The sequence below is a fragment of the Oenanthe melanoleuca genome, chromosome 2, assembly GCF_029582105.1.
Source record: "Oenanthe melanoleuca isolate GR-GAL-2019-014 chromosome 2, OMel1.0, whole genome shotgun sequence".
In the NCBI taxonomy this organism is placed as follows: Eukaryota; Metazoa; Chordata; class Aves; order Passeriformes; family Muscicapidae; genus Oenanthe; species Oenanthe melanoleuca.
In genome coordinates, this window is record NC_079335.1 from 143,498,853 (window position 1) to 143,526,085 (window position 27,233).

General features: G+C 38.0%; 1 protein-coding gene across 1 annotated transcript in view; it reads right to left on the bottom strand.

Moving 5' to 3' along the window:
* Positions 1 to 21,907: 21,907 nt before the first annotated feature.
* The window catches only part of LOC130248846 (sodium channel protein type 5 subunit alpha-like), a 31,328-nt gene continuing 26,002 nt past the window's right edge, over positions 21,908 to 27,233 (bottom strand). Inside the window, exons 23-25 of the mRNA XM_056482870.1 lie at positions 25,495 to 25,595; positions 24,446 to 24,710; positions 21,908 to 23,130 (exon numbers count right to left, since the gene is read on the bottom strand). Coding sequence (XP_056338845.1) covers positions 22,031 to 23,130; positions 24,446 to 24,710; positions 25,495 to 25,595 — 1,466 coding nt within the window. The 3' untranslated portion in view covers positions 21,908 to 22,030. The remainder of the gene's footprint in view (positions 23,131 to 24,445; positions 24,711 to 25,494; positions 25,596 to 27,233) is intronic.

A 27,233-nucleotide genomic window follows, 5' to 3' on the forward strand; every position in this document is an offset into this window, starting at 1 on the left:
CCACTTCCATAAAAGTTTACCTGATCTCAAAAGTTGACCATTAAATTTCTGTGTTTGTTGCAGATTTCATTGTGGTTTTATGTCTTCTCTTCCAATAAACTATCTTGTAACCTTCCAGAAAAGAAACTTTGATTCTCACACCATTTTCCCTCAAGACTATTCCAGGACAGAGGAGATTCTAGGAAAACAAAAGGTTGCTGGCCAAAGCCAAGGATGGGGAATTAGGAGGAAGAAGGGCACACAGAGCCTGGAGTCCTTTGCCAGAGCTGGAGAGCAAGCTGGGATATCTTTCCTGGTGTTTTGTGAATTGCTTCAAAAAACTATTGAAAAATTAATTTTTCAAACAGTAAGGGAAGGAAATCAAGCCTTGAGCTTGTTGTCTCACAAGGCAGCAGCAAAATTTCCATAAGAACAGCTGCAAGCCACGGAGCAAAAGGCTAAAACTACAATTTTCATCCATGGGCAATTCTGAGCTAGTCAGCCTAATGCTGAATAAAATCTAACAATTATTAGAAATTGAGTAATTAAGGAAAAAATGTCCCTGATTCATTCAAGCATCTTTAAAAATAACCCCAAAATAATTTCTGTTACTCATAGTCTCAGGGAGAGTAGCACAAAAAGATGTATTTAGTTTTTATGTGACCAGGTATCACTGAAGCAATTTGACCTAAAGAGGAAAAAAATGTTAAAGCAAAACCATTTTCCCCACTTTATGTCACAGAAGAAACAAAGTACCATTTTGGCCTTTTCTCAAGACTTGAAATACCTACAAAACAGTATCATCTTTCATATCTCTTCAAAATTAAAATTTTTCTTATCCTTGGAATTCCTGAAGACCAGACACTGACAATGAAATCACCATGATCAAAGAATAATTATTTAAATTAGAAAACACAAAAAACAAACAAAAAAGCATTTATGATTTGTTCTATCAGCTGTCAAACTTACTTTCTATGGATTATTTCTCAAATACCGAAATGTGTAGCTAGATATATTTCCAAAGTAAGAATGTGTAAACACTTTCTTCCAAATTTGTTTTCCTCTTTAGGAATACTCATTGTGAATAGACTGGAAAACAAGGTTATTGTCAAAGATATTTCATTTCTTTTATTGCTATAACTATCACCCCAACTCAATCCCAGTTAATGAATGAAATTATTCTCAATTATTTGCTTTTATAGCTTCATCATGTGTTATAAAAAGAGGTGAAAAATGTTGATTATTCCTGTGTTTAGCATGACCAAAATAATTAGCATGATCAAAGTTGCCAGGATTACCTTATTTCTTTTTGTTTGTTTGTTTGTTTAGCTTGGAAGATTGTTACTATGCTTCACTTGGGCTGTATTGCATCTTTCTACAGCTGAATTTCCAGAGGAGAAGTCAAATTTTTCTAGAACTAGATTTTAAAAATATAAGTTATAGCAGATCAAAGTTTCTGTAGAACTGTTCTACTCTTTCCCCAAAATCATTTCTGTGTTTTGAGGCAGATGATTTAATCAAACCAAGCTGACATTTTCTTAATGGCTCTTAAGATACATATTAAAGGAACACTTGTATATTAACACATGTAAATCTCTAATCAGAGAATAATTTGGGTTGAAATGGAATTTAGGAGGTTCCTCAAAGTGGGTAAGTCATGAGGTCAGGGCTTTACCCAGACAAATCTCCAAGAACAGTCAGCACAATCTCTTTGAGTCACCTGTTCCAATACTTGACTGTCTCAACACATTTGGATCCCCCTTGCTTAAATTTATGGCTCTTGCTTCTTGTTTTCCCACTATACAAAACTGCCACAATAAAAACAAAGGAAATATTGGATTCATAGAATGATTGAATGGTTTGGGTTGGAAGGGATCCTAAAGATCATCCAGTTCCACCTCCTGCCATGGGCAGGGACAATTCCACCATCCCAGGCTGCTCCAAACTCCAATGTCCAGCCTGACCTTGGACACTGCCAGGGATCCAGGGGCAGCCACAGCTTCTCTGAGCACCCTGTGCCAGGGCCTGCCCACCCTCACAGGAAGGAATTTCTCCCTGACATCCAGTTTAAATATCTCCTCTGTCAGTTTAAACCCATTTACCTGTCCTCCATCTCTTTTCTCCAGTCCCTCTCCAGCTCTCCTGGAGCCCCTTTAGGCACTGGAAGAGGCTCTAAACTCTCCCTGGAACCTTCTTCTCTGCAGGCTGAGTAACCCCAGCTCTCTCAGCCTGTCTTTTATGTGAAAGGTAAAAGGCACACCCCAAAATGCCTCTCTATAAGGAGATTACATATTACCCCTCCTTCAGCCCATTTAGTCACTCCTCTACTGCAGCTTACAAAGAACTTTTCCCAGGTCTGTTACCACCACCCTGTGCAGCCCCACTGAGGTTGCCAAGGGAGGAAGACTCCACTCCCTCCTTGCAATCCACAAAACTGAATTCAGGGCAGCTAATGATGACTAAACACAGAGATTAACATAGACACATGAAGAGTATAAAAAAAACCAAACAAACAAACAAGCAACAGATTTTTCTCACTAGTGTGAGATAAACCCCATTCTTCAAACTGGGATTTACAGTTTACTGCTCTCAGTGGTGGAGAATGGAGGTAGCAAACAGTGTGGAGATTCACAAAATAATTCACAAAAAGCCAGTTAGCATTCATCCAGAAAGCCTCCCTGGGATTCATTTCACCCCAGTGCTGACATGTTGAAGTTACACAGCTACACCTCCATGAGCTCCCACGCTGCCTGCTGAGACCCCTTTTCACATTTATTTCAGGAAAGAAATGCCAGTTGACTACAGTTGATGACCTGACATGTCACAAGTGAGGCGAGATAAATTCAACTCTTTGCATCCATTACACCTGCCCTTCTCACTGCCCCTACTAATGAACAACTGCTGAACTTCCAAAGATTGGTGATTCTGCAGTCAGTGGTGGGACTGGGCAAACATCATTAGTCACCAGCAGACTGTGAACACATAAAAATTCTATGATTGCCTAATATTGAATTGTCTTGTTAATGACTACTTCCAGCACAAGCCTTCCTAGCAATTAGTGAAGCGTTAAGTCACATTTTCTTTTGCCTGGTAAGGGGGCACTAATTTTCAGCTACTTTGCCATCATAAATAATTTAAATCTGTGCAGAGATCACTTTCTGTAAGTGCTTGAGCAGTCAGTTGTCAAATGGCCAGTTGCAAGCACTGAGGAAGCACAGGAACTGTGGCAGCACAGGAGTGAACCTGAGAGAAAAGAGCTGAAAATCTGTTAGTGACCATGGATGGGTCCACTGCTGCAGGAGTTGGGATGAGTTAGGTGAAATCACCTGGTTATTAAATCAGCCCTTGAACTTCAGCTTGGTGTCCCCAGGGAAATAGCCAAAGCATGGAAACAACCTGTTGGTCACCAAGAAGCACAAAATCCTCCAAAAGTGACCAGAACAAAATTGCAAAAGCCAACAGCAAATGTGACAATGTGCTTTGAACTGAGTCATCATCATCATCCAGGCATTCCCTGCCCATCCCTGTCCCTAAGGATAGTGGGTGTAACCAGAAGACAAGGAAAGGTTGGTTGGAAAATCCATGAGCCAACAGCAGGACCTGGAATTATCTCTCCAGCCTCTGAGGAGCCCAGGGAGTGAACAAGACCCCAAGGAACCTCCACAGCTCAGGAGTGTGGTTGGAGCTGCCTTACAGGAAAGTTAAATTATAAATTGCATATATTTGTGGTTAAAGTGTGACATATCTGAATCCACTGATCCTCCACACTGTGGCTTTATGTGGTGGCAACTGCACAAAGAATTGAGATAATAATCTCTTTCCTCTGCTGTTATCAAGGAAACTGGTCAGATGCTGGTCAGACGACAGGGAAATAAACCTCAGGTGTGAGGTTTTACAAAACAAAGAGAAGAAACAGGTCAGGACCCAGCCCTCTCCTAACTTGAATAAAAAATGAAACATATCTTGATTTAGAAGTGCCAAACCAAGAAATATCAGCAGGTCTGGGGGCAGATTTAAGAAGTATGGCCAGACAGTGTGAATTGCTCATTTTCATCTCTCTGAAGTGGGGAAGAAGAGAAGGAAAAGAAGAAGGAGAAAGGGAAATTCATTCATTTCACCAGGCTTGGCAGGCAGGGTCCTGCCCAAGACAAGAGTAGAAGGAGAACTTGCTGCAGGTTACACTTGGCTGCCAGGAGAGGGACAAGCTGTGATTTTTATCTGTGTATTTGCTACAGTGCTGTACTGAACCAACTGCAGATTTTATGGATATTCAAACTTTGAAGCAAACAGGGGGAATCTGAGTTGTCTTCACCAGGGAAAGAGAGCTGTGCTCTCACTGCCTCTAATATCCAAGAGCTTAAGGATACCCATGTAAAAATTGCTGCAGTTGTTAACTTGGGGTTTTTTTGCATTTAAGATTTAGGTTTTTAAATGTCATATCTGACAATATGTCAGATTTTTTGTCTTTCCAGCAGTGTTTCAAAAGTGGTTAATGTGATTAATTGTTCCATAAATTTATAACTCATATGAACATGACTTGATTACAACAAAAGCTGTAGAAAGTCATGGTTTGGATTTTGGACTGTTACTATTAACAGAAAGTACTAAATGCACCAAAAGTATCACAGACATGCTATTTTGTCATTCTGGAGATTCCTTTCATTGAGTATATTTTGATACAGAAAGATCTCTCAACAGTAAATATATGAAGGAAAAAACTTAGGACAAAAAGCAAGAGAAATATTTCTCCCAAGACCATAACATAATTCAGCTTGTCCATGCAAGAAAACCTGAAACAAAGCCCCTCATCTGTCACTAAAACACAGTGAAAAAAAACTTTCAGCTATAAGTTTTGAAAAAAAAATTAACTTGAATGCACAATTTCAATTTTAACTTGCATTGTCAAAGGTTTAGCAGTTCCATAACCAAATTAAATTTTCAAATTACATGGTCTTGTCTGACAAAGCTTTCTAATTATATTGAAATCCAATCAAAGAAGTTAGTTCTGAAAAAAATATTTGCATTAGCTATGTCATTTAATAGTGTCACTCAATAAGGACATACATAATGTCATCAGGTTCCTCACTTTATTAAATTCACTATTTGCCCTTTTCAATTTTTGAAAATTCAAATTTCAAAAAATTTTCTTTCATGTATATAGAAAATAATGAAGTAAAATAATTACAAAAGAAACTTAAAATGTAGTACAACCAAAAAATTAAAACCTTTGAGACATGGAAAAGGAGCAGCACCTGTAGCACAGGAGGAACCTCCAGAGCATCTAGTTTTCTCAGGTCTCATTTATCAGTTTATTTTGCCCCACAGTTTATCATGATAAAAGCACAATACAGCATATTCCACAAATAAAACAGATGTAACACACAAAAAAATCGATTTAAAATAAAATCCAGTCTTAAATCTCAAAACCCAAATGTTAGTATGCATCAGAACAATATTACTAAACATAAACCTATGCAAGAGATAATAATGTTATAAAACTTAAGGTTATTGAAATGTTTCTGTCTTTGCTTTGAAATAAATATTATAGCTAGAAAATCTGAAGTTTATAGATAATATAATATATATCTGAAATTTTCATGCTGAGAAAGAAACTTCCTTATATGCCTATTCACTTCTCTAGGATTCTTTTTTTGACTCTAATTAACTTATTTCAGCAGAATAACTAGAGAAAACACTGGGGAATCTCCTGTGCAAAGGAATAAAAAAATATTCACTCCTCCCCACTTCCACTTTTTTCATGCCACTCAGGAAGAAAAATTTTGCTGCTCAGGTTTTTTTTAATGATTTTTAGGCAAATAAAAGGCCACTGAATCCTATAGAAGAGTCTACCACAAACCACCTTTTTTCTTTCTAAGAAGAGAAAGTGCAGTGAACCACAGGACTTACATTATTTTCCATCCCTCTTAGTGAAGGTTCAAGGAGTCACTTCTCTCTGCAAGAGGAGCATTATCTCAGCCCAGCTGCCTCCCAGGAAACAGCTGGGAAATCCTCCCCGCTGCCTTTATCATCCCTGTGTCCCCTTCCAGCGATCCCTGCCCACTCTGGAGATGCTGTTCCTGCAGAGCTGGGCTGTTTGTGCCTGGGGGGTTGAGGAAGGTGTCAGTGAGCCCTGGAAGGAGTGAAGTGATTGCCCAGGCTCTCCTGGGAAAGGACAGACCTCAGCTGGGGAGGCTCCAAGCTGAGCGTTTCTCCGGGATCTTGTTTCATCCCTGGATTTCTGAGAGTCTTTCGCAGAAAACCAGGAGTGAGGCTGAACAAAGTGGGTGGGAAACACGGAGGGAAATGTTTGTCAACCTCACAATGGGAGATGTCTGCACTCCAACAGCCTGTAAAAGGTGTTTGCCTTCATATTTTCTTTGATTATCTCAGTTTCAATTCTCTGCGTTAGTACAGCCCCAAAAAAACTCAAGGCTGGATCTATAAAGTGAACTAAAAAACTGTGACTGAAGCTGAGTGGAAGACTGGAAAACTGGCGGCTGTTACCTCACCTGTCTGTGTGTGTGTGTGTGAATTTATGTGTGTGTGCATGACTTGCACATGTATATAAATCAAATGTCAGTGTACATGTAAGATTAATCCATATGTGTCCTTCAGGGTATATGTGGTTGTTCTGGGGTTGCTTAGCCTGGAGAAGATTCCAGGGACATTTAGAGCCTCTCCCAGTGCCTAAAGAGAGCTGGAGAGGGACTTGGGACAAGGGCATGGAGAGATGGGACAAGGGGAAATGGCTTCACACTGACAAGGGGCAGGTTTAGGTGAGATATTAGGATGAAATTCTTTACTTTGAGGGTGATAAAGAACTGGAACATGTTATCCAGAGAAGCTGTGGCTGCCCCATCCCTGGAAGTGTTCAAGACCAGCTGGATGGGGCTTGGAACAACCTGGGATAGTGGAAGGTGTCCCTGCCATGGCAGGGGCTTGGAACTGGGTGATGTCTAAGGTCCCTTCCAACCTAAACCATTCTATGATTCTGATATTCTTATTTATTTTATACAGAAGATGATATAAATAAAAAGCCTGGGAGAATTCACTCACTCCTGAGACCTGCAACTCCTCCCTGGCTGAAGCCCCTGCTGGGTAGGAGGGAGAGATCTTTGTCTGCACTCTTGGAGAAATGGCATGGGGCTCATTCCCTGGCCCTGAAGACAAATAGCATAGTAAAATTCTGCCCATAAAACTTCAAAAACAGGGAAGGAAAGCAAGAGCCCACCTCTCTAGGAGGAGCTACTGCAATTGCAGAGGATCCTTCCTCTCCTGCAGGGAACCAGGGTTTCCCTTCTCATTTCTCCATGTGGTTTGTTTAGGGACAGAGAGTGTGGCCTTATGATTATTCTGTCCAAAGGATCAGTATTTCTGGATTACCCTGGCTGATGAACTTTTCAGGCAGAAGGAAGATATCATCTCTGCATTAAGCATTGGCTGCACAAGGATTAATTATTAGACACTAAAGAGAGAAGATAGGAATGATACAATACAGATAATTCCTCACTTTCAGGATGTCAGCACTGGTTGAAATGAGATGAATCCAAGGAAAGCCAACTGACCTCTGGGTGGAATTTGAGGTGGTGCCTCTCCATCAAGAGAATGCATTAAAAATGTGAGCACAATTTTAACAAAGAAGATCATGGTGCTGAATCCTTCCCTATAACAAATACTGTCAGGATCAATAAAATAATTTGTTATTTGTTTCTTATTTAATCCTTGGCAGCTTTGAGGTAGAGGTTGAAGTAGAAGAGAAATTTTCAAGGGAAGTAGTCTTGCAATACCCTGAGAAAAATTCTATTTTATTTTCTGTTGAATTTCGGTTGCCAATCTCTTTCTAGCCTTAAAGTTACCTTCTTTCAAAACATGCAGGGCTATGAGGAATGAGGGAAAGAACTCGTGGTGGAACACCAGATCTCTACCTTTGATGTGTTGGTGGGAAATTGCTGTCTTTTATCCAGAACTTACTTTATTTAGCTCTAAATCTAATGAGTGTTGCTGTAGAAAGTTAAACTCTGTCTGCACAGAAAGTTTGATTTCATTGGAAAATGCACACATGTGATGGTGAGGAAGACTGTCCACAAATGAAATTAGGAAATTCCATGGCAGATTAAAGAGATAAAAGATTAATTAACCCTTCTGACTTCAGAATTGTCTCCACTATCCCACTTCAAAGTAATATCAGGTACAGAACAAATTCAGCTCATATCATCTCCTATTCCCTCCAAGCTGTCTGCCATAGGTCCAATAGAGCTTTTAAACCATCTGACAGTAATTTATGAAGTGTCAGCAGTTTGAAGCTTGGGTATCAATGAAGGGGGGTAAAGTTCACTTCCCTTGTACAAATATCTGCACCTTCCATTCATAGGAAAAGAGCAGACAAATAATAAGGGTAAATTTTAAAATATATTTATGCTACTTAAAGAAATATATAGATGCTAAATAGGATTTTCAGTGAGAGTGGCATTGCAATTAATGTGATTTAAGGTCCTAAACACTCTTAAGAATGACATCATAAAGGATCTTAGCACCAGTCACATAGACAGCTTTCCTATCCATTTCCAGGGCTTTCAAATTACATTTAGCCTAAATTTAGATATTTTACCCAAAGTTCCTTACAATTCATTCAAAGTTAGAGATGAAAAGCAGACTGGTCTTGGCCTCCCTCCTATGAGTTATTCTCCTGTACTTAAGGGGAAAATAGAACCTGCACTTTCTAAAGGAAGAAATAATTATTGTCAGCCATGGATGAAGAAAGCAGGAAAACATCTCATGTTTGTCTCTGGCTTCCTCAGGTCCTTGTGCTGACCTAGAGATGTCCCAGAGTGAATCAGAGACAAGGTTAGAAACATCCCAGGGTGTTTCTGAAGGGAACTCTGTTTGACAGGTTCCTTTCCAGGTGTGCATTGACTGACTGCTGGTGGTGGGAGGTCCCTGGATCCTTTCTGGCACTGAGCCTGGCTTGTCCCAGGGGCTGCTTGGAAAAGCAGGTGTTTTGTGTTCTCTGTGAGGCAGAGTGGTTTGGGTCACAGCTCCCTGCAAAGGCAAAAGGCAGCAAATGCATGAAAAATGCAGAATTGTTGAATTGCAGCAGCTGAAAAAGGTTCAGTGAGAGAAGCAGCATTCTGGGCTCCCCTGGCTGTGCTGATGAAATCTCCCTTGGGAATAAACTGGGATTAAGATGTGTCCCATCTCCTTTTAAATGTGTGGGAAGAAAACAGACAATTCCTGCTGGGCAGGGAAGGGTGAGGAGCCTTTGGCATTGGCTTTTTCTTCCCTGTCAAAAATTAAATTATTTTTTCCCCACTGGACTCAGAGCAAAGCTGTTTGAGTCCCCTCTACCCCATCAGCAGGAAAAGTGAAGAATCTCCACCCCCAGCAAATTCAAGTCTAGAAAGAAGGTGGAGGGAAATAAACCTCAAGCTAAAAGAAACTTTAGAAAGTAGAACTGTAAATGCTGCCATTACAATGAAGAAGAAAACCAAAAAGCATTCCTCATTTGTAAAGAATAAATATGGAAATTTTCCATAAAAAAATTAAGGTGTTTAAAGGGAAAATAGGGAGAGGTATTTAAAGAGCTGAGAGATATCTGCATTCACAAATGATACAAAAATGGCTTAATGGAAGAAGGCAAATATCTGATAGTAATGAATATTTGAACTTAAGAAAAAGTAATACTTAAAGACAAGTGAAACATTCATGTGATGTATGTTTGTTATTACAAAAGAAGAATATTCATTAAGTATAAAGCAGTTTAATCTAAAATAAAGATGGTCAGTTTTAAGTAAGAATCAAATTGCCCTTTTAACCCCCACAATTTAGCAATAAATTTGAGGAAGGGAATGGTTACTTCAAACCAATATAAAATAATTTCTTTTCTTGGTTCTTCTAAAAACAATTGCCAACTTATTTCTGTGTGATTCCTGATGATGCTGTAATTGATATGTGTGCACATACCCATCTGTTATGATAAATGGTGCTTTTTATGGCCATTTAGGAAGTAAGGAATGGAAGGTAAATTGTGAAAAATTATATATGAAATGCAGCAATCAGTATCTCTCCAGGTTTCTACCTAGATTTCATCACTATAGTAACAGAAGCACAATGGTGAATACAATGGCAGCTTTAATTGGGAGAAAGAGGATGAGTTTCAAGAGTGCAATCCCTTTTTAATATATTTCTGAACTCTCACAACATCACCAGATTTGGTAAAGATTAATTTCCGGCTTTTCCTGAGAAGTTACATATGATTGGGAAATCTCATCTGTAAAATTATTTTTCTTTTCACTATCCCCTTCTTTTAAGGACACAGTGTGGGGTTTTGCCTGGTAACTGATCCTCATTTTTCATGGCACAAGGATTCATCAGCCAGAACCTTTCAACTGCATGATGTGGGAGAAAGGAGATGAAAACCAAATAGGAAGTGTTAATGTCTAATTTGTGAAAACATCTGAATTCTTTATCTGGAAAAGAAAAAATATCAGTGTTGGGATGTCTTTTCTTCACTGTTGGCTGTTTGGGATATACAATGCAGAATTATATAGTCCTTAATCAAAAGGAATCTTACACATTCTGAACAGCACCCCTAACTAAAATAAAAAATTATAGCTTTTCAATTGAAAGCATTGTAAATTCTAATGCCAACCAGCACAGACTGGAGCAAGTTATTTTGCAATTTTGGTGCAAATAATATTTCAGTATAAAAAGGATGGCAAATTTAGAATTGCTTAACTGACAGAGTTTTACACAGATAAGATAAAGAACTTTATAACCCCCTTGCTTCCTAGGATGAGGTTTATATAATACATTTCTCATTTTTGGAGATGTAGTGTTGATTTTATTTGGTTAATGAAATTATGGCATGAAAACTCACCTCCCAAATGCTGCCTGCCAGCTCAGGGGTTGTGTTCACCTGTGCATCTTGAAGCTTTTTAGTGTTTTGGGATTTTTCATAGCACAAGAGAAACTGAGACCTCCTGGCCAAGAGGGGAAATCCTCATAAATTGCTGTTTATGGGATGAGTATTGACATATGTGGGATTTGTCACCCAGGGTGAAACTGAGGGAATGATGCTGCAGAGAGCTTCCAGTGATTTATGAAGGCAGTTTACTGCACAGAGATTAGAATAGCTTTTATCATATATTACATTGCTACTTTGCTTTAAAAGAAGCTGAAGCCATTTTCTGACCCACATAATAGTGAAGACTTAAATGGTATAAAGTAGCTAATTGGCATTTTTGTCAAAATAAAAGACCTAGGATAAAGGAATCTCATTTCCTTTTATCAGAGAATGAAATTATATTTGAAAAAAAAAATCATGGTGATGTAAAATTCTGACTCTTTTGAATGGATAATTGTTATAACAGAGTAACAGGAAATTGCTTTCTCTGTAAGTGTGTATTAAAACCATTCTGTTACATACAGTAATCTCCAGCTTGCTAAATGGTCCCATGCACATTTCCATCAGGAAAATTTGCTTATCACCTACTCAAATGGAGAAATATGGATTGCTCTTCTCTCTCTCCTCAGTGGCCTATCAGAATAACACTAAGATAATCAGAGTAGTGAAGGAAATAAAGTTGCAATATTAATATTCCTAATTCTGCTTCATCAAGGAGCATTAGGTGTATCTAGAAATTTCCCTCACTGTTATAAACACTGGATAGTTACATGTTGAAAAACCTTCTTTTTTAAATCAAATATATCTTTATTTTTATGAAGAAGCAAAACACAAAAATTTGATTATCTGAGGGAAACCAGAGGCAGCTTTAGGTACTTGAAGATACCACACCCAGGAATTAAGGTTCAGATGGGTCAGAATAAACCACAGCCTCCAGGAGAGGCAGATTTTAAAGACCTAAACACAAAGTACAGTGGATGAGCTATTTAATACATAATAAGATGATTGACTAAAGCATCTGTTTGGCAGAGTGTGGTTATTTAGAGACTGTATTATTTATCAGACAGGAAGAGCTGAAAAAAACCCGAGTGTCAGGCACTGTCTGGAGAATGAGGTCCTTTTGCACAGCACAAAATAATTGTAAAGGAAGATCTAAACTGCACAATCCCCAACACATCACTGTGCCAGGTGATGCACTGGAAATTGCACCTTTTATTCTTTCCACCTTACCTGGAACACAGGAGTTTCTCACTGCCTGCTCTTTTCAACAGTTTTCTGCAGGAATTTTCACTTTTTCCTTAGTAATCTTGATATCATAATTCTGCATCTATGACATGTTTCTGTGAGGTTTTTTGTTGTTTTTTTTTTTCAGCATCTCCACCTCTGGTTTTGTGGTTTCCTGTCCAATGGTGACCTTGCTGGCTCTTCTAGTCTGTGGTACAATAGAAGTGAGCATATATATATTTTTAAGGTTTTTATTCCCCAATTTTTTGTACTTTTTCAGTCTGTCTTTAATTTTCTTGTGCAACAGGAGTGTGAAAAGTGGCCAAATTCATGGCCAAGGCATCAGTTCATCACCACCAATCTTTCCAACCCAGTGCCTCAAAACAGCTGGAGAGCCCCAGCCAGTCCTGCTGATTTGAATTCAGCAGGTTCATTCCAGGTGGGATGTGGAAATCCTCTAAATGAAGGCCCAAATACCTGCTGTGCATGCTCTACCATTAAATCTGGGAATAGCAGCATAAATGGCTTGGCAAAGGAAGAGAAGTTTTGTGTACAAGAAGCCACTTTAATCAAAATATAACTCTCTGGGTATTTGCAAACTGTTGTGTCCTTTGAGCCACAAAGTTTAATTTATTATATTAAAACATAATTAATTACCTTTTAAAATATATGAGAATGTTTCCTGTCTTTTTTTTTTTTTTTTTTTAAGTTACTCTTATGTGGAAATTTAGACCTTTTAAACAGCAGTGATCAAGAACTTTCTTTAAAGAACAGCAGGAAATGACTAATACAAATATACAGTGAAACCACCCAGTCATTTACACAAAGGAATCTTCCTCCAGCTCTTTAATGGACTAATGCAGGCTGGATTGTAATGGGGCTAATTTGCTCAACACCTACTTAAGGAGAAGATGCTGGGGTGCCTGATTTTTCCCCTCTCTTGGGTCTGAAAAAGCAATATATTGCCTACATGAAAGCATCTGTGACACTTTGATAGATGCAATGAGCTGCAGCCAATGCATAATTGGATGATGCTAGAAGTGTCTGAAATTGCCTCTCAGAAGCCAGGCTTTAAAAGTCTATCAAATCCAGCAAACAGAATAGGAAAAAATGTCTAGGATTTGTTTCATCACTCATCTCACTCTCACCCTTTCAAGCTAAAACTGGAGTTTTGGATCTGTGGCAACAGGAACATGCAGCTGGAAGGTCAAAGGGATTTTCTCCTGCTATGAAATGTGTAATGATCAAATCACCTGCCACAAGTGTTTTTGTGTCAAAATAATATAAAAGCAGGAGGAAGCAATAATCTGAAATAACATCAGTGTCTCAGCTGTGTAAGTCACCCTAGTATTTCTCACAAGTTGTGAGCTTCACTGTCCTGCAGAAGAGAAAGTTCAAGCCTCCTGCTGTCAATACCTGATATAACATACTATGGACACACAAGCCTATTTACACCTATAAATGCCAAAACTGGGTGTTTTCTTTCCAAATAAATCAAAGTTTGTGTAGCTGGCAGCACACTTTTATGGTATGAACATTTTTATTCTGATATACTTACAAGAATACAAGCATTGCTGGGTGCCAGACATGGAACACATTCAACAAAAAAAATTGTAGAGGCTGGTTTAATTCTCATATCTTGTCCATCAGGTTTTCATCATGCAATATCTTGCAACACATAAAATATAAAAAAATTAAGGTTGGAAAGGGAAATAGGTGGAAAAAAGTGAAAGGGAAAGGGAAAGAAAAAGGGGAAGGGAAAGGAAAAGGAAGGAAATGCTTTTATTTATCCACAAGTTTCATATAACATCCCACTCAGTTACTGAGCTACTCAGCTCTCCTGAAACTTGATTCAGTTTCTGTTTCTCTGGGTGGGAAGTTGACTTTTGACATAAAGGATCTTTTCCTTTGCAAAAAAATCGTCACATCATCAATACCAGAGCTGGTACATCAGGGATTACTTTTTAAGGCAGAAAAATCTGGAAATCTGGTGTTTTTCACACACACACCAAAAAAAAAAAAAAAAAAAAAAAATAGGGTCCATTGGAATCTTTACAGCTATGTTGGTACATTGTTGGTACATAAAAACTTTTATTTGTGAGATGTTGGGGCCATCAATAGTCTTTAGTTTAAAATTCAAGGTGTGATCTTTATAGCTGGGTTTGATTACATCTAAAAATCTCAGAATTATTGGAATTTATGGGAACATGCAAGTATGTTTTTTTTATTTACAGCTCTGGGCAACTTTATCATTCTCTGTGTTCATTTTCTGGGTTACATGCACATGGGGTACATGATTTATAATAGTGTGATTGCTAAGTATTTGGGAAGGGGAGACTTTACAAAATTCCAGGGCTGCCTGGAGTCTGAGGCCAGTCAAAGCCTTTCCTCTCTACTGGGACAAAGAGCTTGAAAATTCAACCTTGAATTTAGCAGAACTGGCAACAGGAGGAGGCCACCAGCCTTATAAACACAGTAAATTCCTCTATGCTCTTCCACACCATAGAAAGAACAAAAGCCTTGCAAGCAGGATGGAATAACATTTGGTTATAAAGAGAAGAAGGTTTACTAAATCACCTTCAGAAAACCAGAAAGTGCTTTGTGAGAAAATGGCTATTACCCCTCAGCCATTTACAGTGATCTGCTTTGTGCCATGAGAAATGGGCACTGTGGAAGCAGTGGCCACAAAGCCAGGCTGGAAAATGTGCATTTTCCAGTGAGGAATGGCCCACTGGGCACTGGGCACTGGCATGAGATGAGTCAGGCAATGAGGGGCATCTGGAAATGAAAACCTCTGCCAACCCAGCCCATTGTTTCCCTTTACTACAGCTGAGTGTGGCATTCAAATCCATTAATTTCCTTCACCAATCCTGGAAATATGGAGACAGATTTCAATTTTCATCTTATTTATTATTCATGACATACTATGAAACGTTATGGAGTTAATTTAATTGCACAGCAATTAAAATACCTTTCTCTGTGCACATAGGTAAACATACAAAATTTAAAACCCTAAATGAAGATGGTTGTTGTCACTATTTCTATAAGCATTGAGGTGAGGAAAAAGGTTCCAAAATAATAATAATTTTTGCTTTTACCATTGCTCCATCTTTAACAAATAGATAAGCTTTTCTCTAAATGTTTGCTCATTTGTATTCTTGACCCTAGATAATTTCAGACAGAAGAACAGCCATGCCTGATTCTCAGACTCCAATAATCCAAGCAGATTCTTTCAGCTGTTCCAAGCACAGAGCATGAGATGTTTAATGGCAAATTTATTTATTTCAATATATTTGATTTTACATGGGACTTTGATTCAGCCAAATGATACATAATATGCTGAAATCTGTGGAGGTAGGATTGCTCCCCTCCCACTCCCTCAGGCTGCACTGAGATCTCAGAAAAGCTCATTAGGTCCCAGCCTTGATGAGCAGCTCCTGGGCTGAGCTTATCAGGAGCTCCTGGCAGGCTCCCAGGAAATCGAGCTGTCTAATGAGCTCCTGCTTTTTAACCAACAAAAAACTTACTTATCTTGCCTGGATAAAATCCCAAGCAGAACATCATGTTTGCTACTGAACTTTCGAAGAAAGATACCAGCCCAAATTTTGTCCAGGTTGGGAAATCATTATGAATAAAGGCAAACCTCTTGCAAGCCTGTAAGCAGGAGTCCAAAACGAGACCCTTGGAGCTCTCCTGGTCACAGAGGGCTGGGACCAGAATCTCCCTCTGAGTGGGGAGATTGTGGAGCTCTCAAGGCTGCTGTGCTGAGCATCACTGCTCAAATCTGGTGGTGGGACCTGGGCTGACACTGCCACTCCTCAAGGCTCAACATTCCACCCACAAGATGCAAAGGCATCTGCCCTGAACACTTCACTGAACCCAAGGGGAAATTTCCCCTTTCCCTTTCCTTCTCCCTCTCACCTTTTTCCATCTTTTTTTTTTCCCTTTGCAACCTTAATTTCTTTATATTTTATCTGTTGCAAGAAATCTCATGATGAAAACCTGATGGACAAGATGTGAGAAATAAACCAGCCTCTACAAATTTTTGTAGAATGTGTTTCATGAATGTTTCATGTCTGGCACCCAGCAAATGCTTGTATTCTTGTAGGTATATAAGAATGAAATTCATATTTCATATGTGTGAGTGTGAATATTACACAGCAAGTGTAGCAGGAATGCTGCTCTCTTGGATTCATTAGAGTCCTGAGTAGATCTGTGAATGAGTTACTGTTGTGCTTAGAGCAAATTCTATAGAATCTTTTGTTAAATTGTTTAAATTAGGTTATCAATTAAACCCTGCTATATTCAAATATTGTTAAAACCTTTAGGGCTAAACTGTTGGTGAAGTCCTGGGCTAAGTTTGGCAGGATGATCCACTCTGAAACTTGACACTCAATGGGAGGATTTCCTTATTGCTTTTTATCCTTATGCTTTCCCAGCCTTGCTTTTTTTCCATCCCCAGGCTCCACACAGGTCATTTTAGCTTGATTTTAGTTTTAGGCTGATTGATTTTAGGTTTTTTTCTCTGTGTGTTTTAACCACCTAATAAGTAGTAGAGTGAACCTTGCTAATGAACTTCATCAAGCTTTCACTTTCATATTGAACCTGCTTCTGCCAGTGATTCTTTGAGCAACCTAAAACACTCATTTATGGGAAAATCACATTACAAATATAAGGTTACACTTAGCAAAATACAGCAACATAAGATTTCAATCACAATACCTGTGTGATCTCCATAGCCCTCTTGTTGGTGGATTCTCAGGTGTATTAGAAAGTGCAGCTTGCATTGATTTTACCCAATCTTTTACATTAATTCTCTCTTTCCTATCTGGATTTTTTGGGGGATCTGTATTGGCTGTTTGTTAAGGGGTAAGACCCCATTTAGGAAAGTAAGGGACATTAACCACTACCCATCATATTTGATGTTCTGGCAGCCATGGGATCATCTGTCTTGTGCAGAGCTGGAGACAAAACAATTTATAGGAGGAAGCTGAAGATAAGTGGAATGGACATAATGGACATGAGCACAAGTGTTTTATTGAATGGGATGTCAGAGAGCCTGATAAATGAGTGATGGGCACCATGTATGTTCAGGAAGGAAATGCCATTCTCTAAAGATGCTGTGGTGGAATCCTGGTGCTGCTGTTTTTATTGAAGCTTACTGTTATCTCATTGAAAGGGGGAGAAATTTTCTGTGCACTGTTCAAGATGGGGTGGGGGGAAGAAACAGCTGGAAATATTTTGGTGAATTTCTGTGCACAGATGTTGGGGGTGTGTCATGCAAACACAGATTTCTGGCTGCAGCAATTACAGGCTTCACTGGTAGCAGCAGCAAAAAATATACCAAGTGAAGAACACAAGGATGGCTTTTTATTTGCCTCATAATGTCTGTGTTATTATTTCAGCCACAAGCAGAAAAAATATATAGTTGGAGTAAGGGTATGAAATCTTTGCTGATAAATTCTGCTGAGATTAAAATACTGCCTCCAGTTCTACCCTCTTCTTTTCAAAAAAGGTAAGACTATATAAAAGAAAACTTAGAAAAGAGCTTCTCTTTCTGGTGACCACTTTAAATTGTCCCTGGGGACAAATTCTACCCAATGTGATGAGGTAGGGTGGCTGTTGTCTGAAATCTAACCTATGGATATATAACTTTGGAAAGCTCCTGTATAAACCAAATTTCCCTGGAAACTGGAGAGGAAACTTCAGTTTTTCTCAGTCTACCCAGAACTAGAACAGCTTTGCAGTAAGTTAATAACTATCATTAAAATCAGCTTGGCCTGTCTCACCTTAACTCCACGGAACCACAAAGCAGATAACTGCAACAGATTTGCCCAAACAGCTATATTTTCCAGAGGAGCTGCCAAAACATCTCTCCTGTTCTTTCAAAAGTCTCTGTAGATCAATAAAACCACTTACTAAGTTGATGCCTTCACATATTTTCCCTGGAACTGGCAGAGCAAAGAGTCAAAACTTGTGCCACCACATTCAGCTCTGACACTGCTCAGCACCTTCATCCAAATATATTTAATGGATGAGGGTACTGAGGAAACTTGCAGAAGGAAATCTGACAAGATGTTGTAGAAGTCACAGAGGACTCATAGTTTAGTTTCCAGGGGTGTGTATGTGGGAAATCTCTTGTTAATTTGCCTTAGACTAGAGACTAGAAGTGCATGTCCAAAACAGTATCAATTGATAGACTTCCAGTTGTTGATTAAAGTGTCTATTTAGTCATAATATTAAGTCTGAAAAGCATGTGGCTTCTGTCAGGTTTGCTTTTAGCTGGTGGTAGATAATAAAAGTATTTAAACACAGTTCCTGCATGTTTGAAACTTTTACCATAAATATAGAATAATTTGTTCTGCTTGGTTCCAATACAATGGATCTCTTCTGCACCACTTCTCCCCATAACCCTGACCTCTGCCTGAAGCTGCTCAGGTTGTTTGCTGTGCTCTTCTTATGGGAATATTCACCCTAAACATGAATTATAAATGCATATTTTCCTGCACCACCTAAGTTGTGAGGATTCCTCAAGTTGAGAGAGGATGTTTAGCTCACTGATGGCTTTGGACAGTGACATTGCAGATGACACACTTGTCAAGCACCTCTGGTAGGTTCAGGGATAAGATGAAATTATGAGATTCTCTTTCTGGTACCTTTCATAGAATCACAGAATGATTTGGGTTGAAAGTGAGTTTAAAGACCATCCAGTTCCCACCTCCCTGCCATAGGCAGGAAACCTTTCACTAGAGGTTATTTATTTTCAAATAACTTATTTACACATGGGGTCTCTTTTGAGTCCTGAGGAAACAGGGGATAGTGCAAACATTCCAAGGTGAGGACTAACTGAGGAACTCCATAAAGTAAAAGGACAATTTTCACAAAACCTTTGGGGACCCTGCTCTGAAGGATACAGTGCTACCACAAAAATAGGAAAAATCTCTTATTTCCCAGGGGTCTGTTTCATTTTATTTCTACACAAGAACAGTGAGATATGGAAATGTAAAACAGGGATTTGTACCACCACTAAGGAGGCAATGCTGGTTTGTACTTTACTGCTGACCCTCAGAAATTCCCTGGGAGCTCTGCAGTGTTTCCTGACTGGAGGGATCCAACATTCCTTTGTTTCTGCTGTTCTCTGATTTAAGTATAAAACTTCATAAATAGAAAGGAATATTTTTCCTCTGTGTTCCAAGCATTCCTGAATTTCTCATGGAGTTCACATAAATCCAGGCTGTTTTACCTGGATAAATTCACAGCTCCAGATTTATAGAATTGTCAAAAGCTCCAACCTATTCACTGATTTGACTCATCACCATTTACAAACTTTCTAAAGAAACTGTACATTGCTTCTGGAGCTGAACTGGCTTTTGGGCAAATCCAGCAGGAAGAAGCTGCAGCAGCTGGATATCACCATTCTCCTTCCAACCCTGCAAGAGCCTGCTATGGCAATTTTAATGCTTAAGCAGTACTAAAGAATTAGTCAGACTTTTAAATTAGCCCCGTGGTGAATTCAGGTGGTTTTATATGTTGCAGAGGTGGCATAATCACTAAGGATGTGTTCATGCCAAGTGTGACAGAAAATTCTACCCCTGCAATGGAAATAAGTGTTCATCTTTGAAGTATTTCTAGATATGGACAGAAAACCTGCTGTTGCATTCAAACAAATATTTTTTTTTAATTGCTAAGATTAGAGGGATTAATGTTTAAAATTCTCTTACATGGCTTTTCCATCTTTCCTTCTTTTCCAATATGCAAGAACAAAGCAGTCTTACCTCTTCTATAAGAAACATTTCTTTTTACAGTATTACAGAGAAATGCTTGAACTACCTCTCTGGAAAGTCCAAGCACAGGAGAACAATTTTTTTTTTTTTTTTTTTTCCCCACAACCATTAAGGTCTATCAGACACCAGAACAGTCAGCAAACAAACACTCAGTGAGACCTGTGGCTAGTTTGAAAGCTCAGGACAGGAATAAAGAGACTTGTGACATTTTTCTTCTGAACAATTTAGAGTTAATTTAGTATCTCTATGCTGAAGTGTGCGAGTTTCACCTGTTCACTGCAGACTGGCCACATGCTAAACCACAGTAAATGCTGCCATCTAATGGAGCCTGATCGTTCATTCCAGAGCTCATTCCAGCTCACACTGAATAAAATTTATCATTTCACCTGACCAGCATCACTGTGCATGAAACAATCCAAGAGACAGGACCCACCTGGCATCTCTGCCTCCCCCTGCCCAGGGCTGCCGGGCTCTGAGCTCCTCCAAGAGCTCTGAGACCTTCTTATTATGAACAGAAGCTGGTTCTGAAAGCAATCACAGAATCATTAGGGTTGGAAAACACTCCCAAGATCATCAAGTCCACCCTTTGATTCAACACCTCCATGCCCACTAAACCACCACAGCACCAAGTTGCACACCCACTCATTTTTGGAACACTTCCAGGGACAGGGACTCCACCACTTCCCTGGGGAGGCTGTTCCAATGTTTGACTATAATAAATCTATTTATTTGGTCATGTAAATAAATCAATAAATGCATAATATAAAATATATAAAATGTAAAATATATGATATTAATATTAAAAATAATAAGTCTATATATGGTCAATATTTGACCACATAAATTTATAAATCTACTGTATTCCGAAGTCTTTAATTTTTCACTTCCCTGTGCCTTTATTTGTCCTGAAAATAACTTAGTTTTGAGTAAACCTGTCCTATTTTAATAATCTTTAACAAGGTAAATTACAGTAAAAATGATCTTATTGTTCTTGAAACTCTTGGCCTGAAAATGCTAATCTTTTCTGACTCCCTGTGAATAGCAAAATATTTTCAGTTTTCTTGTGCTACTTGGGGAGACTTATATTACTATTGTTCTACCCCTCAATAATAGATTATGTCTTGTAATAAATGAAATTAAAGATACTTCTTAGAAAATAGACAAAAAAATATTAAGCATCTGAAGTCTTTATTGAAGAATCTAAACCAGTCATATTCCAAACTGGAAAAAAATCAGTAAAATATTATTACACACCATTCATACATTTTTTTCAGAATCAATGAAATAAATGCTTTCTCTAACTTTAATAAATATTATTTTACAAGGTACACCATGAACTTCTCTTCAGATTACAAAGTAGTGCTTTCTAGGGATAATGATGGAATTTTATGTACAATTATTCTTTTATGGGAACAATATTTCTTGCACAATATTCTTTGATTTTGATTATGATTATGACAATTTTCATACACTGAATGATACAAAGAACAAATTATGTACAACTTTCAGGCACAGGCAAACGAGGATGATCTATTAAATCCCTTTAGGTGTTTGAGTAAAGACACCTCAAAAATTCTTAGGCATAATCAAATCCATTCAAAGACATTAGGAGGAGGATAGTCCCAAAAACATCAAAATTCGAGACTAATTATACTCAAGTGTCTTGAGTGAGCTCTTTTACAGAAGTGCAGTAATTACTTAATTTTGTAACAATGAAGCATGTTTGGAAAATTTGGTTCTCACTAAAGACATATACCTTATTCTATAGTCTTGTGTGTTTATAAATAAGTGCTTAGAACTGATCTTTTACAGACTTCTTCCATAAACACATGGACAAATATAAAAATGACAGCTGAAAAAATTAACTCACCAACTCCAGTAGTAAAGGGAAAAAAATTCCATGGTTTGATTTTCTTCTAATATTTCCGACATAGTTGTTCAAATCTTAATTGTTTTAAGGAGCATTTGCAAATCTGAACAATTACAATACTTGAAGGCTGCCATTATTATTCTAAATTCAGAGTATTTGTGGGATCAAAAAATGGTCTCCATCTGAAAATGTGACTGGTTTAATTGGAAATGCTGCAGCCAGGAGCAACCTCATGTGTCAAGCTTATCCCTGCCTGTCTGAGCAAAGCCATCATAAAGGGAGGGATATGGAAGAAACAGGACGTAATTTATCTGTCCTCCTACCATGATTTTCATTAAGCAGTGATGCAAGAAGACTTGGCTTGTCCTGCATTTCTCGTTCAAAGACAGCACTGTTATGTCTGCAATGGTATAAGGATATACTGTCAAGAGAACGTTGCCTCAAATACCTCCTGAAGGCCTTTTGAATAATCAGAGCTGACACTTCCTCTCGTTTCCTTTTGAGGGTTGAAGAAATTGGGCTGTAACAACTTTTAGATGGACTGCTAGCTGCAATCTTTTCTTCCATGTTTAATTCAAGACCCTCCATATCTCCAGATTCTCCCAAGACCCTTTTAGTGAAAGCCAGCAAGATATCCAAGTAGTGGATCTTATCTCCACTGACTATAGGGATGTCCATGGATATGAGCTGGATTTTATTGGGCTTTGGGATGCGCAAGGGGAATTCCAGTGCATCTGCAAAGTCTGAAAGAGCAGAATAATCTATAAACTGTGTTGCCAGAGGGTCAAACTTCCCCCATGTCTCGTAAAACATATCAAAGTCTTCCTCACAAAGAGGATCTGTGCTTTCCTCAGTGGCAACACTGAAGTTCTCTAAAATGACAGCAATGTACATATTTATAACAATCAGAAACGATATAATGACATAGCTTACAAAATATAAAATGCCAAAGCTCTTATTGATGCAATTAGTTTTCTCTGTCCCTGTTATATTTAATTGGGGAGCACATGCATCAGGTCCTTTTAGCACAGGGGCCAGAAGAGTATCCCAGCCAGCTGATGTGGTGATTTGGAAGAGGCAGAGAATGCTACCACAAAACGTTTGGAAGTTGAAAATGTTATCAATCCCACCGTCCAAGTGGAGACAGGCAAAGTTTGCCATGCCCACGATGGCATAAATGAACATAATCAGGAAAAGCAAAAGGCCAATGTTGACCAGTGCAGGAAGAGACATCAGCAATGCAAAGAGAAGAGTGTGGATTCTTTTGGCCCTGTGAACTAGTCTCAGGATTCGCCCAATTCGCACCAAGCGAAGAGTTCTCAAAACCGTAGGGGAGAAGAAAGATTGAAACGCTTCAGAAACTCCAAGACCTTTGAAAGATAAAAAAAAAACCAAAATGTTGTCAGGTTAAGCTAGTCAAATTAATGTCTGTTTTGTTATATTCTGTGCTTTAGGTGTCAGAAGTTACACTGCTCTCAATATAAACATCAGTTCTGAAACTGCTCCGATAAAAGCTTAGGTAAAGACAGAAAAATTGTAATATCTTTCAGTATTAAAGAGGCATCGAGTTCTGCATAGTTTGGAAGCTGTGCTCTTCCAAGTTTCTCTAATTTGAGGAGGGAATTTATGCATTCATTGCTCAAGTACCTAAAAACTCCTTTTAAATCCATTCATGTCCTGTGCTGGAAGCTCTGGGACTGTCTCTGAGCCACTGCCTGAGTGCTGCTTCTGCAGCCTAAGCCTAAATGTGAGACTTTGACTAATGCTTGGCACTAAAATGAGACCAGAGAACATGAAGAAAATAAAGGAAAAATGTCTCCCAGTGTTTATCCCCCATAACTCATCATTCTCTGATCCTACTATCAGAGTGATGACACAGCAGCAATGCAAATTATTGCAAACAGAAGAGTTAAGAAATCATAATTTTACTGGTTTGTACAGGATGGTAAAAGGCTACCATGCTTAGGCAAGAAGCAGAGAACTCAGAGCAGTTTTTCTTTCCCATCCTTTATTATATGATATGACCTAAACCTGAGTAGGAAGAACAGTCAAAATAAACTATATGAGAAACTTCAGCTGCATATGACTCTTTACAGAGTAAATGACTAGCATCTAGTTTTATTTAAAGTGCTAAAAAATACAAGATACTTTTAATAATTTTTTTCAGTCACAAATAGTGGTCCAGATTTAGAATGGTGTTGAGCAGCCAAATTTTCCTGATATTTCCAAATCTGCAATTGGGCTCTGCTTTCTTTAGAGGAAGTCCTGGAAAATTAAATTAATCCTCATTTTTGATGCAAATGTATTTTTAACCTGAAATTTCTTTTACTGTGAAAACAACAGTTAATGTGACAACATGCAAATTGAAAGCATAAAATGTTAGACAACAGTTTAAGCACAATAACTTTTAAAATATGCTACTGAATTAAATTAATATTCTGTTAATTCCTCAATAAAAATCAAACTTTAAAAAAAAATAGAAAACTCCAAACTTACTTTTTAGTACTCTGAAAAAATATAAAGGAAAACAAAAATGCATCCTTTTAAAAGGAATCACTTAGATAGTTTGAAAAAGCACAATGGATCTGGAATTTATTTATCAGACATATATAGGTGGTTATTTCAAACTGGAATTTGGCTCAATATTGGTAAGACACATTACCTGACCTAATGATTGGTACTTACTCACTATTGAAAGGACCACAACACTGAAATCAAACACGTTCCAGCAGCTTCCAAAGAAGTAGTGCCTTAAGGCCAGTATTTTCATGACACATTCTGCAGTGAATACAGCCACAAAAAAATAGTTGATTTTATTAAGAACATCCTTGGTGGATTTCTGGTTGTTTTCTGCCACCATAACGATCATATTTAGACAGATGAAAATCACAATGGTGATTTCAAAAGCTTTGTGAGAGACGATGTCAAACAGCCATCCTAAGAATGCATTCTGTGGAGAGAATGAGAACTACTTAATGACACTTCTGAGACCCAGCCTGCATTCAAACATTAATCACTAATTTCTGCTTAGAAAAGGAGTTTAAGATAACAGACATTAACAACAAGTTACTAAAAGCATTTTAGGTGATTTCTCTAGACCCTCAAAGAAAACTCACCATACTTCCAATATTTTCAGGCATGGTGCAAGCACATTGGCTTAGTAAAAAATGTATAGCAGGAAAACATTCAGAGTACATTGTGATTGCTCTTTTAATAGAAATACTTATTGAAGCAGATATTTTAGGACAAGCAATTCTAATTAAAATGTCATAAGCAGGAAAAACTCTGAGTAGTTACTGTGCAAAGCCAGGCCTGGAATTAAATGTAAGAAAATGTAAGAAATAAAGCATAAGATTATTTAAAAGCAAATAACAGCCACAGGCATGTACTGCTCTCTATTCATTTTCACCTGCAATAATCCAATCTAGTTGCAGAAGCAACATCATGCAACTTAAATAACCAAGATCATGTTATGAATATCAAATACTTAATATGAACTGGTTTTAAAAGTTTGTACATTTGAGTAGGTGATAAATAGGGTGTAAATTTCCTTAACTGATACCCTTAAAGATGACTGTGTTGGATGGAATTTTTAAACAAAAGACAGTAAAATCTAAATACTATATTGATTGAGGAAGACAAGGGGCTATAATTAAAAATTTATTTCCCAATGCCTGGCATTAAATATCATCATCTTTATATTTTCTGTCATGTTCTTCTTAAGGTGGTCTCACCGATGGTCTTGGGATGGGTTTTTGGGGTTTCTTGGATCCAAGTTTTTTTAGGGCATTATAGTACTTTTTCTGTTCCTCAGTCAAAAATAGATCTTTTCCACCTAAGTAAAGAGGAAGAATGTTGTTTAGATGAAGTCAAATAAATACCAACAAATTTATGTTAAAGACAGTAAGTTACAGTTGTCACAAGTGGGACCTCATAGAGCACAGAGATCAAATGTCTTCACCATTTCTCCTTTTTCCCTTTGATCTGATCTTTGATCTGATCTGGGTTGATCATGCAAGTCAAGTCCAGGCAGTGATCCCAAGTCAGTTCCCTCAAGTGTGAGAGCCTTTCTAAAGTCTTGCAAATCTATTTCTTATTTTCAAAATTACATGAGATGTATCAAGAAGTAGCATATTTTATATTTTTGGGAAAGGTAGAAGAAGTAGATTACTGGACTAGCAAAGAAATAGAGGATAATGAATAAGCATTTTGAGACCAAGTTCTAGAGGGGGTTCTTGGCAATGAATTTGTTATCACCATCCACATCACCTGTATTACTGAGCAATCACTTGGAACCCAGTAATCAGAAACCATTCATCATAAAAACATTGAGTGATCAGCATTTTGTACAACAAACACATAACAATGTTCAGTGGGGCATCTGCAATTGGAATCACTCCAGTAAAACCTCTGAAAATTCAGCTTAACTTCACTACATGGAATCTCAGTGAAAAGCCCAAAGAAGCAGAAAAGAAATGAAAGAAAAAAAATTAAAAATAAAAAAATGTCAGTTACTGCATGTACTAAGAAAAGAAAAAAGGTTTTACATCCACATAAACTTCTAGCAAATGTTCAATCTTATAAACTACTTAACCTCTTTATCTATTGGGATTATTGTAACTGGGACTTTGTTATCAAAGGAAATTCTTACAGTGGACTGCTGTTGCTCAATCCCTACACATCCTTTCTCTGTCCAAACTCAGAGAACAGAAGAATTTCTTGTGGGTTTTATTTCTGTCTTTCTCTACCAAAGGCAGTAATGCTCTGATGCTTGGTGTGTAAGTCAACTTATGGAAATAATAAGTGATTTCAGTAGAGGTTCTGTCTTCCAAATGGGAACCTTGAAATTGTAAACCTTCTTTTGGGGTCTGCTTTTCTGGTATTCTTTCAGTGAGCAAGATGCTTATTTGTAGTCAGATTTCCAAGTGGATTAATTGACACAATTTTCCTTGACAGTCTGGATACTTTAAGCCCTTAAATGACAGAACTCAATTGATAAATAAGCTTGGCACAAGGAAGGTGAAATATTACAGGGAGGGATGACTGTTGCTTTTCTTTATAGCATTTTCCATTCTAAGATTTTGCCTTCCATTTCTTACTGAATAACAAGAACAGGGAATATAACAACTATGAGGGGAAAAGTGGAAGCAGTCATTGCTTCATGGTCTTTAAGCAACCTTTAAATTTCTACACAGCTTCTTCCTGGGTTCATGGCTTGGATCTCAATGCAGAATTTTTTTAAAACCTCTCTAAATTAATCTGTAGGTTTATTTTCTAGATGAAGGACATTTTACAGTGTACCTAGTTTTAGCAGATGTTCTGATTGACAGGACCTTTTCAAGGTTCTTTACCAGGAAAGCAGAGGTTACTCTTTCCATGACTGTTTCTTACATGACTGATTACTCTGCTCACATTAGTGAGGTGTTTACTCTCAGCAAAATGGTTGTTCTGTTCCCTAAAGCAAATCTTCAAA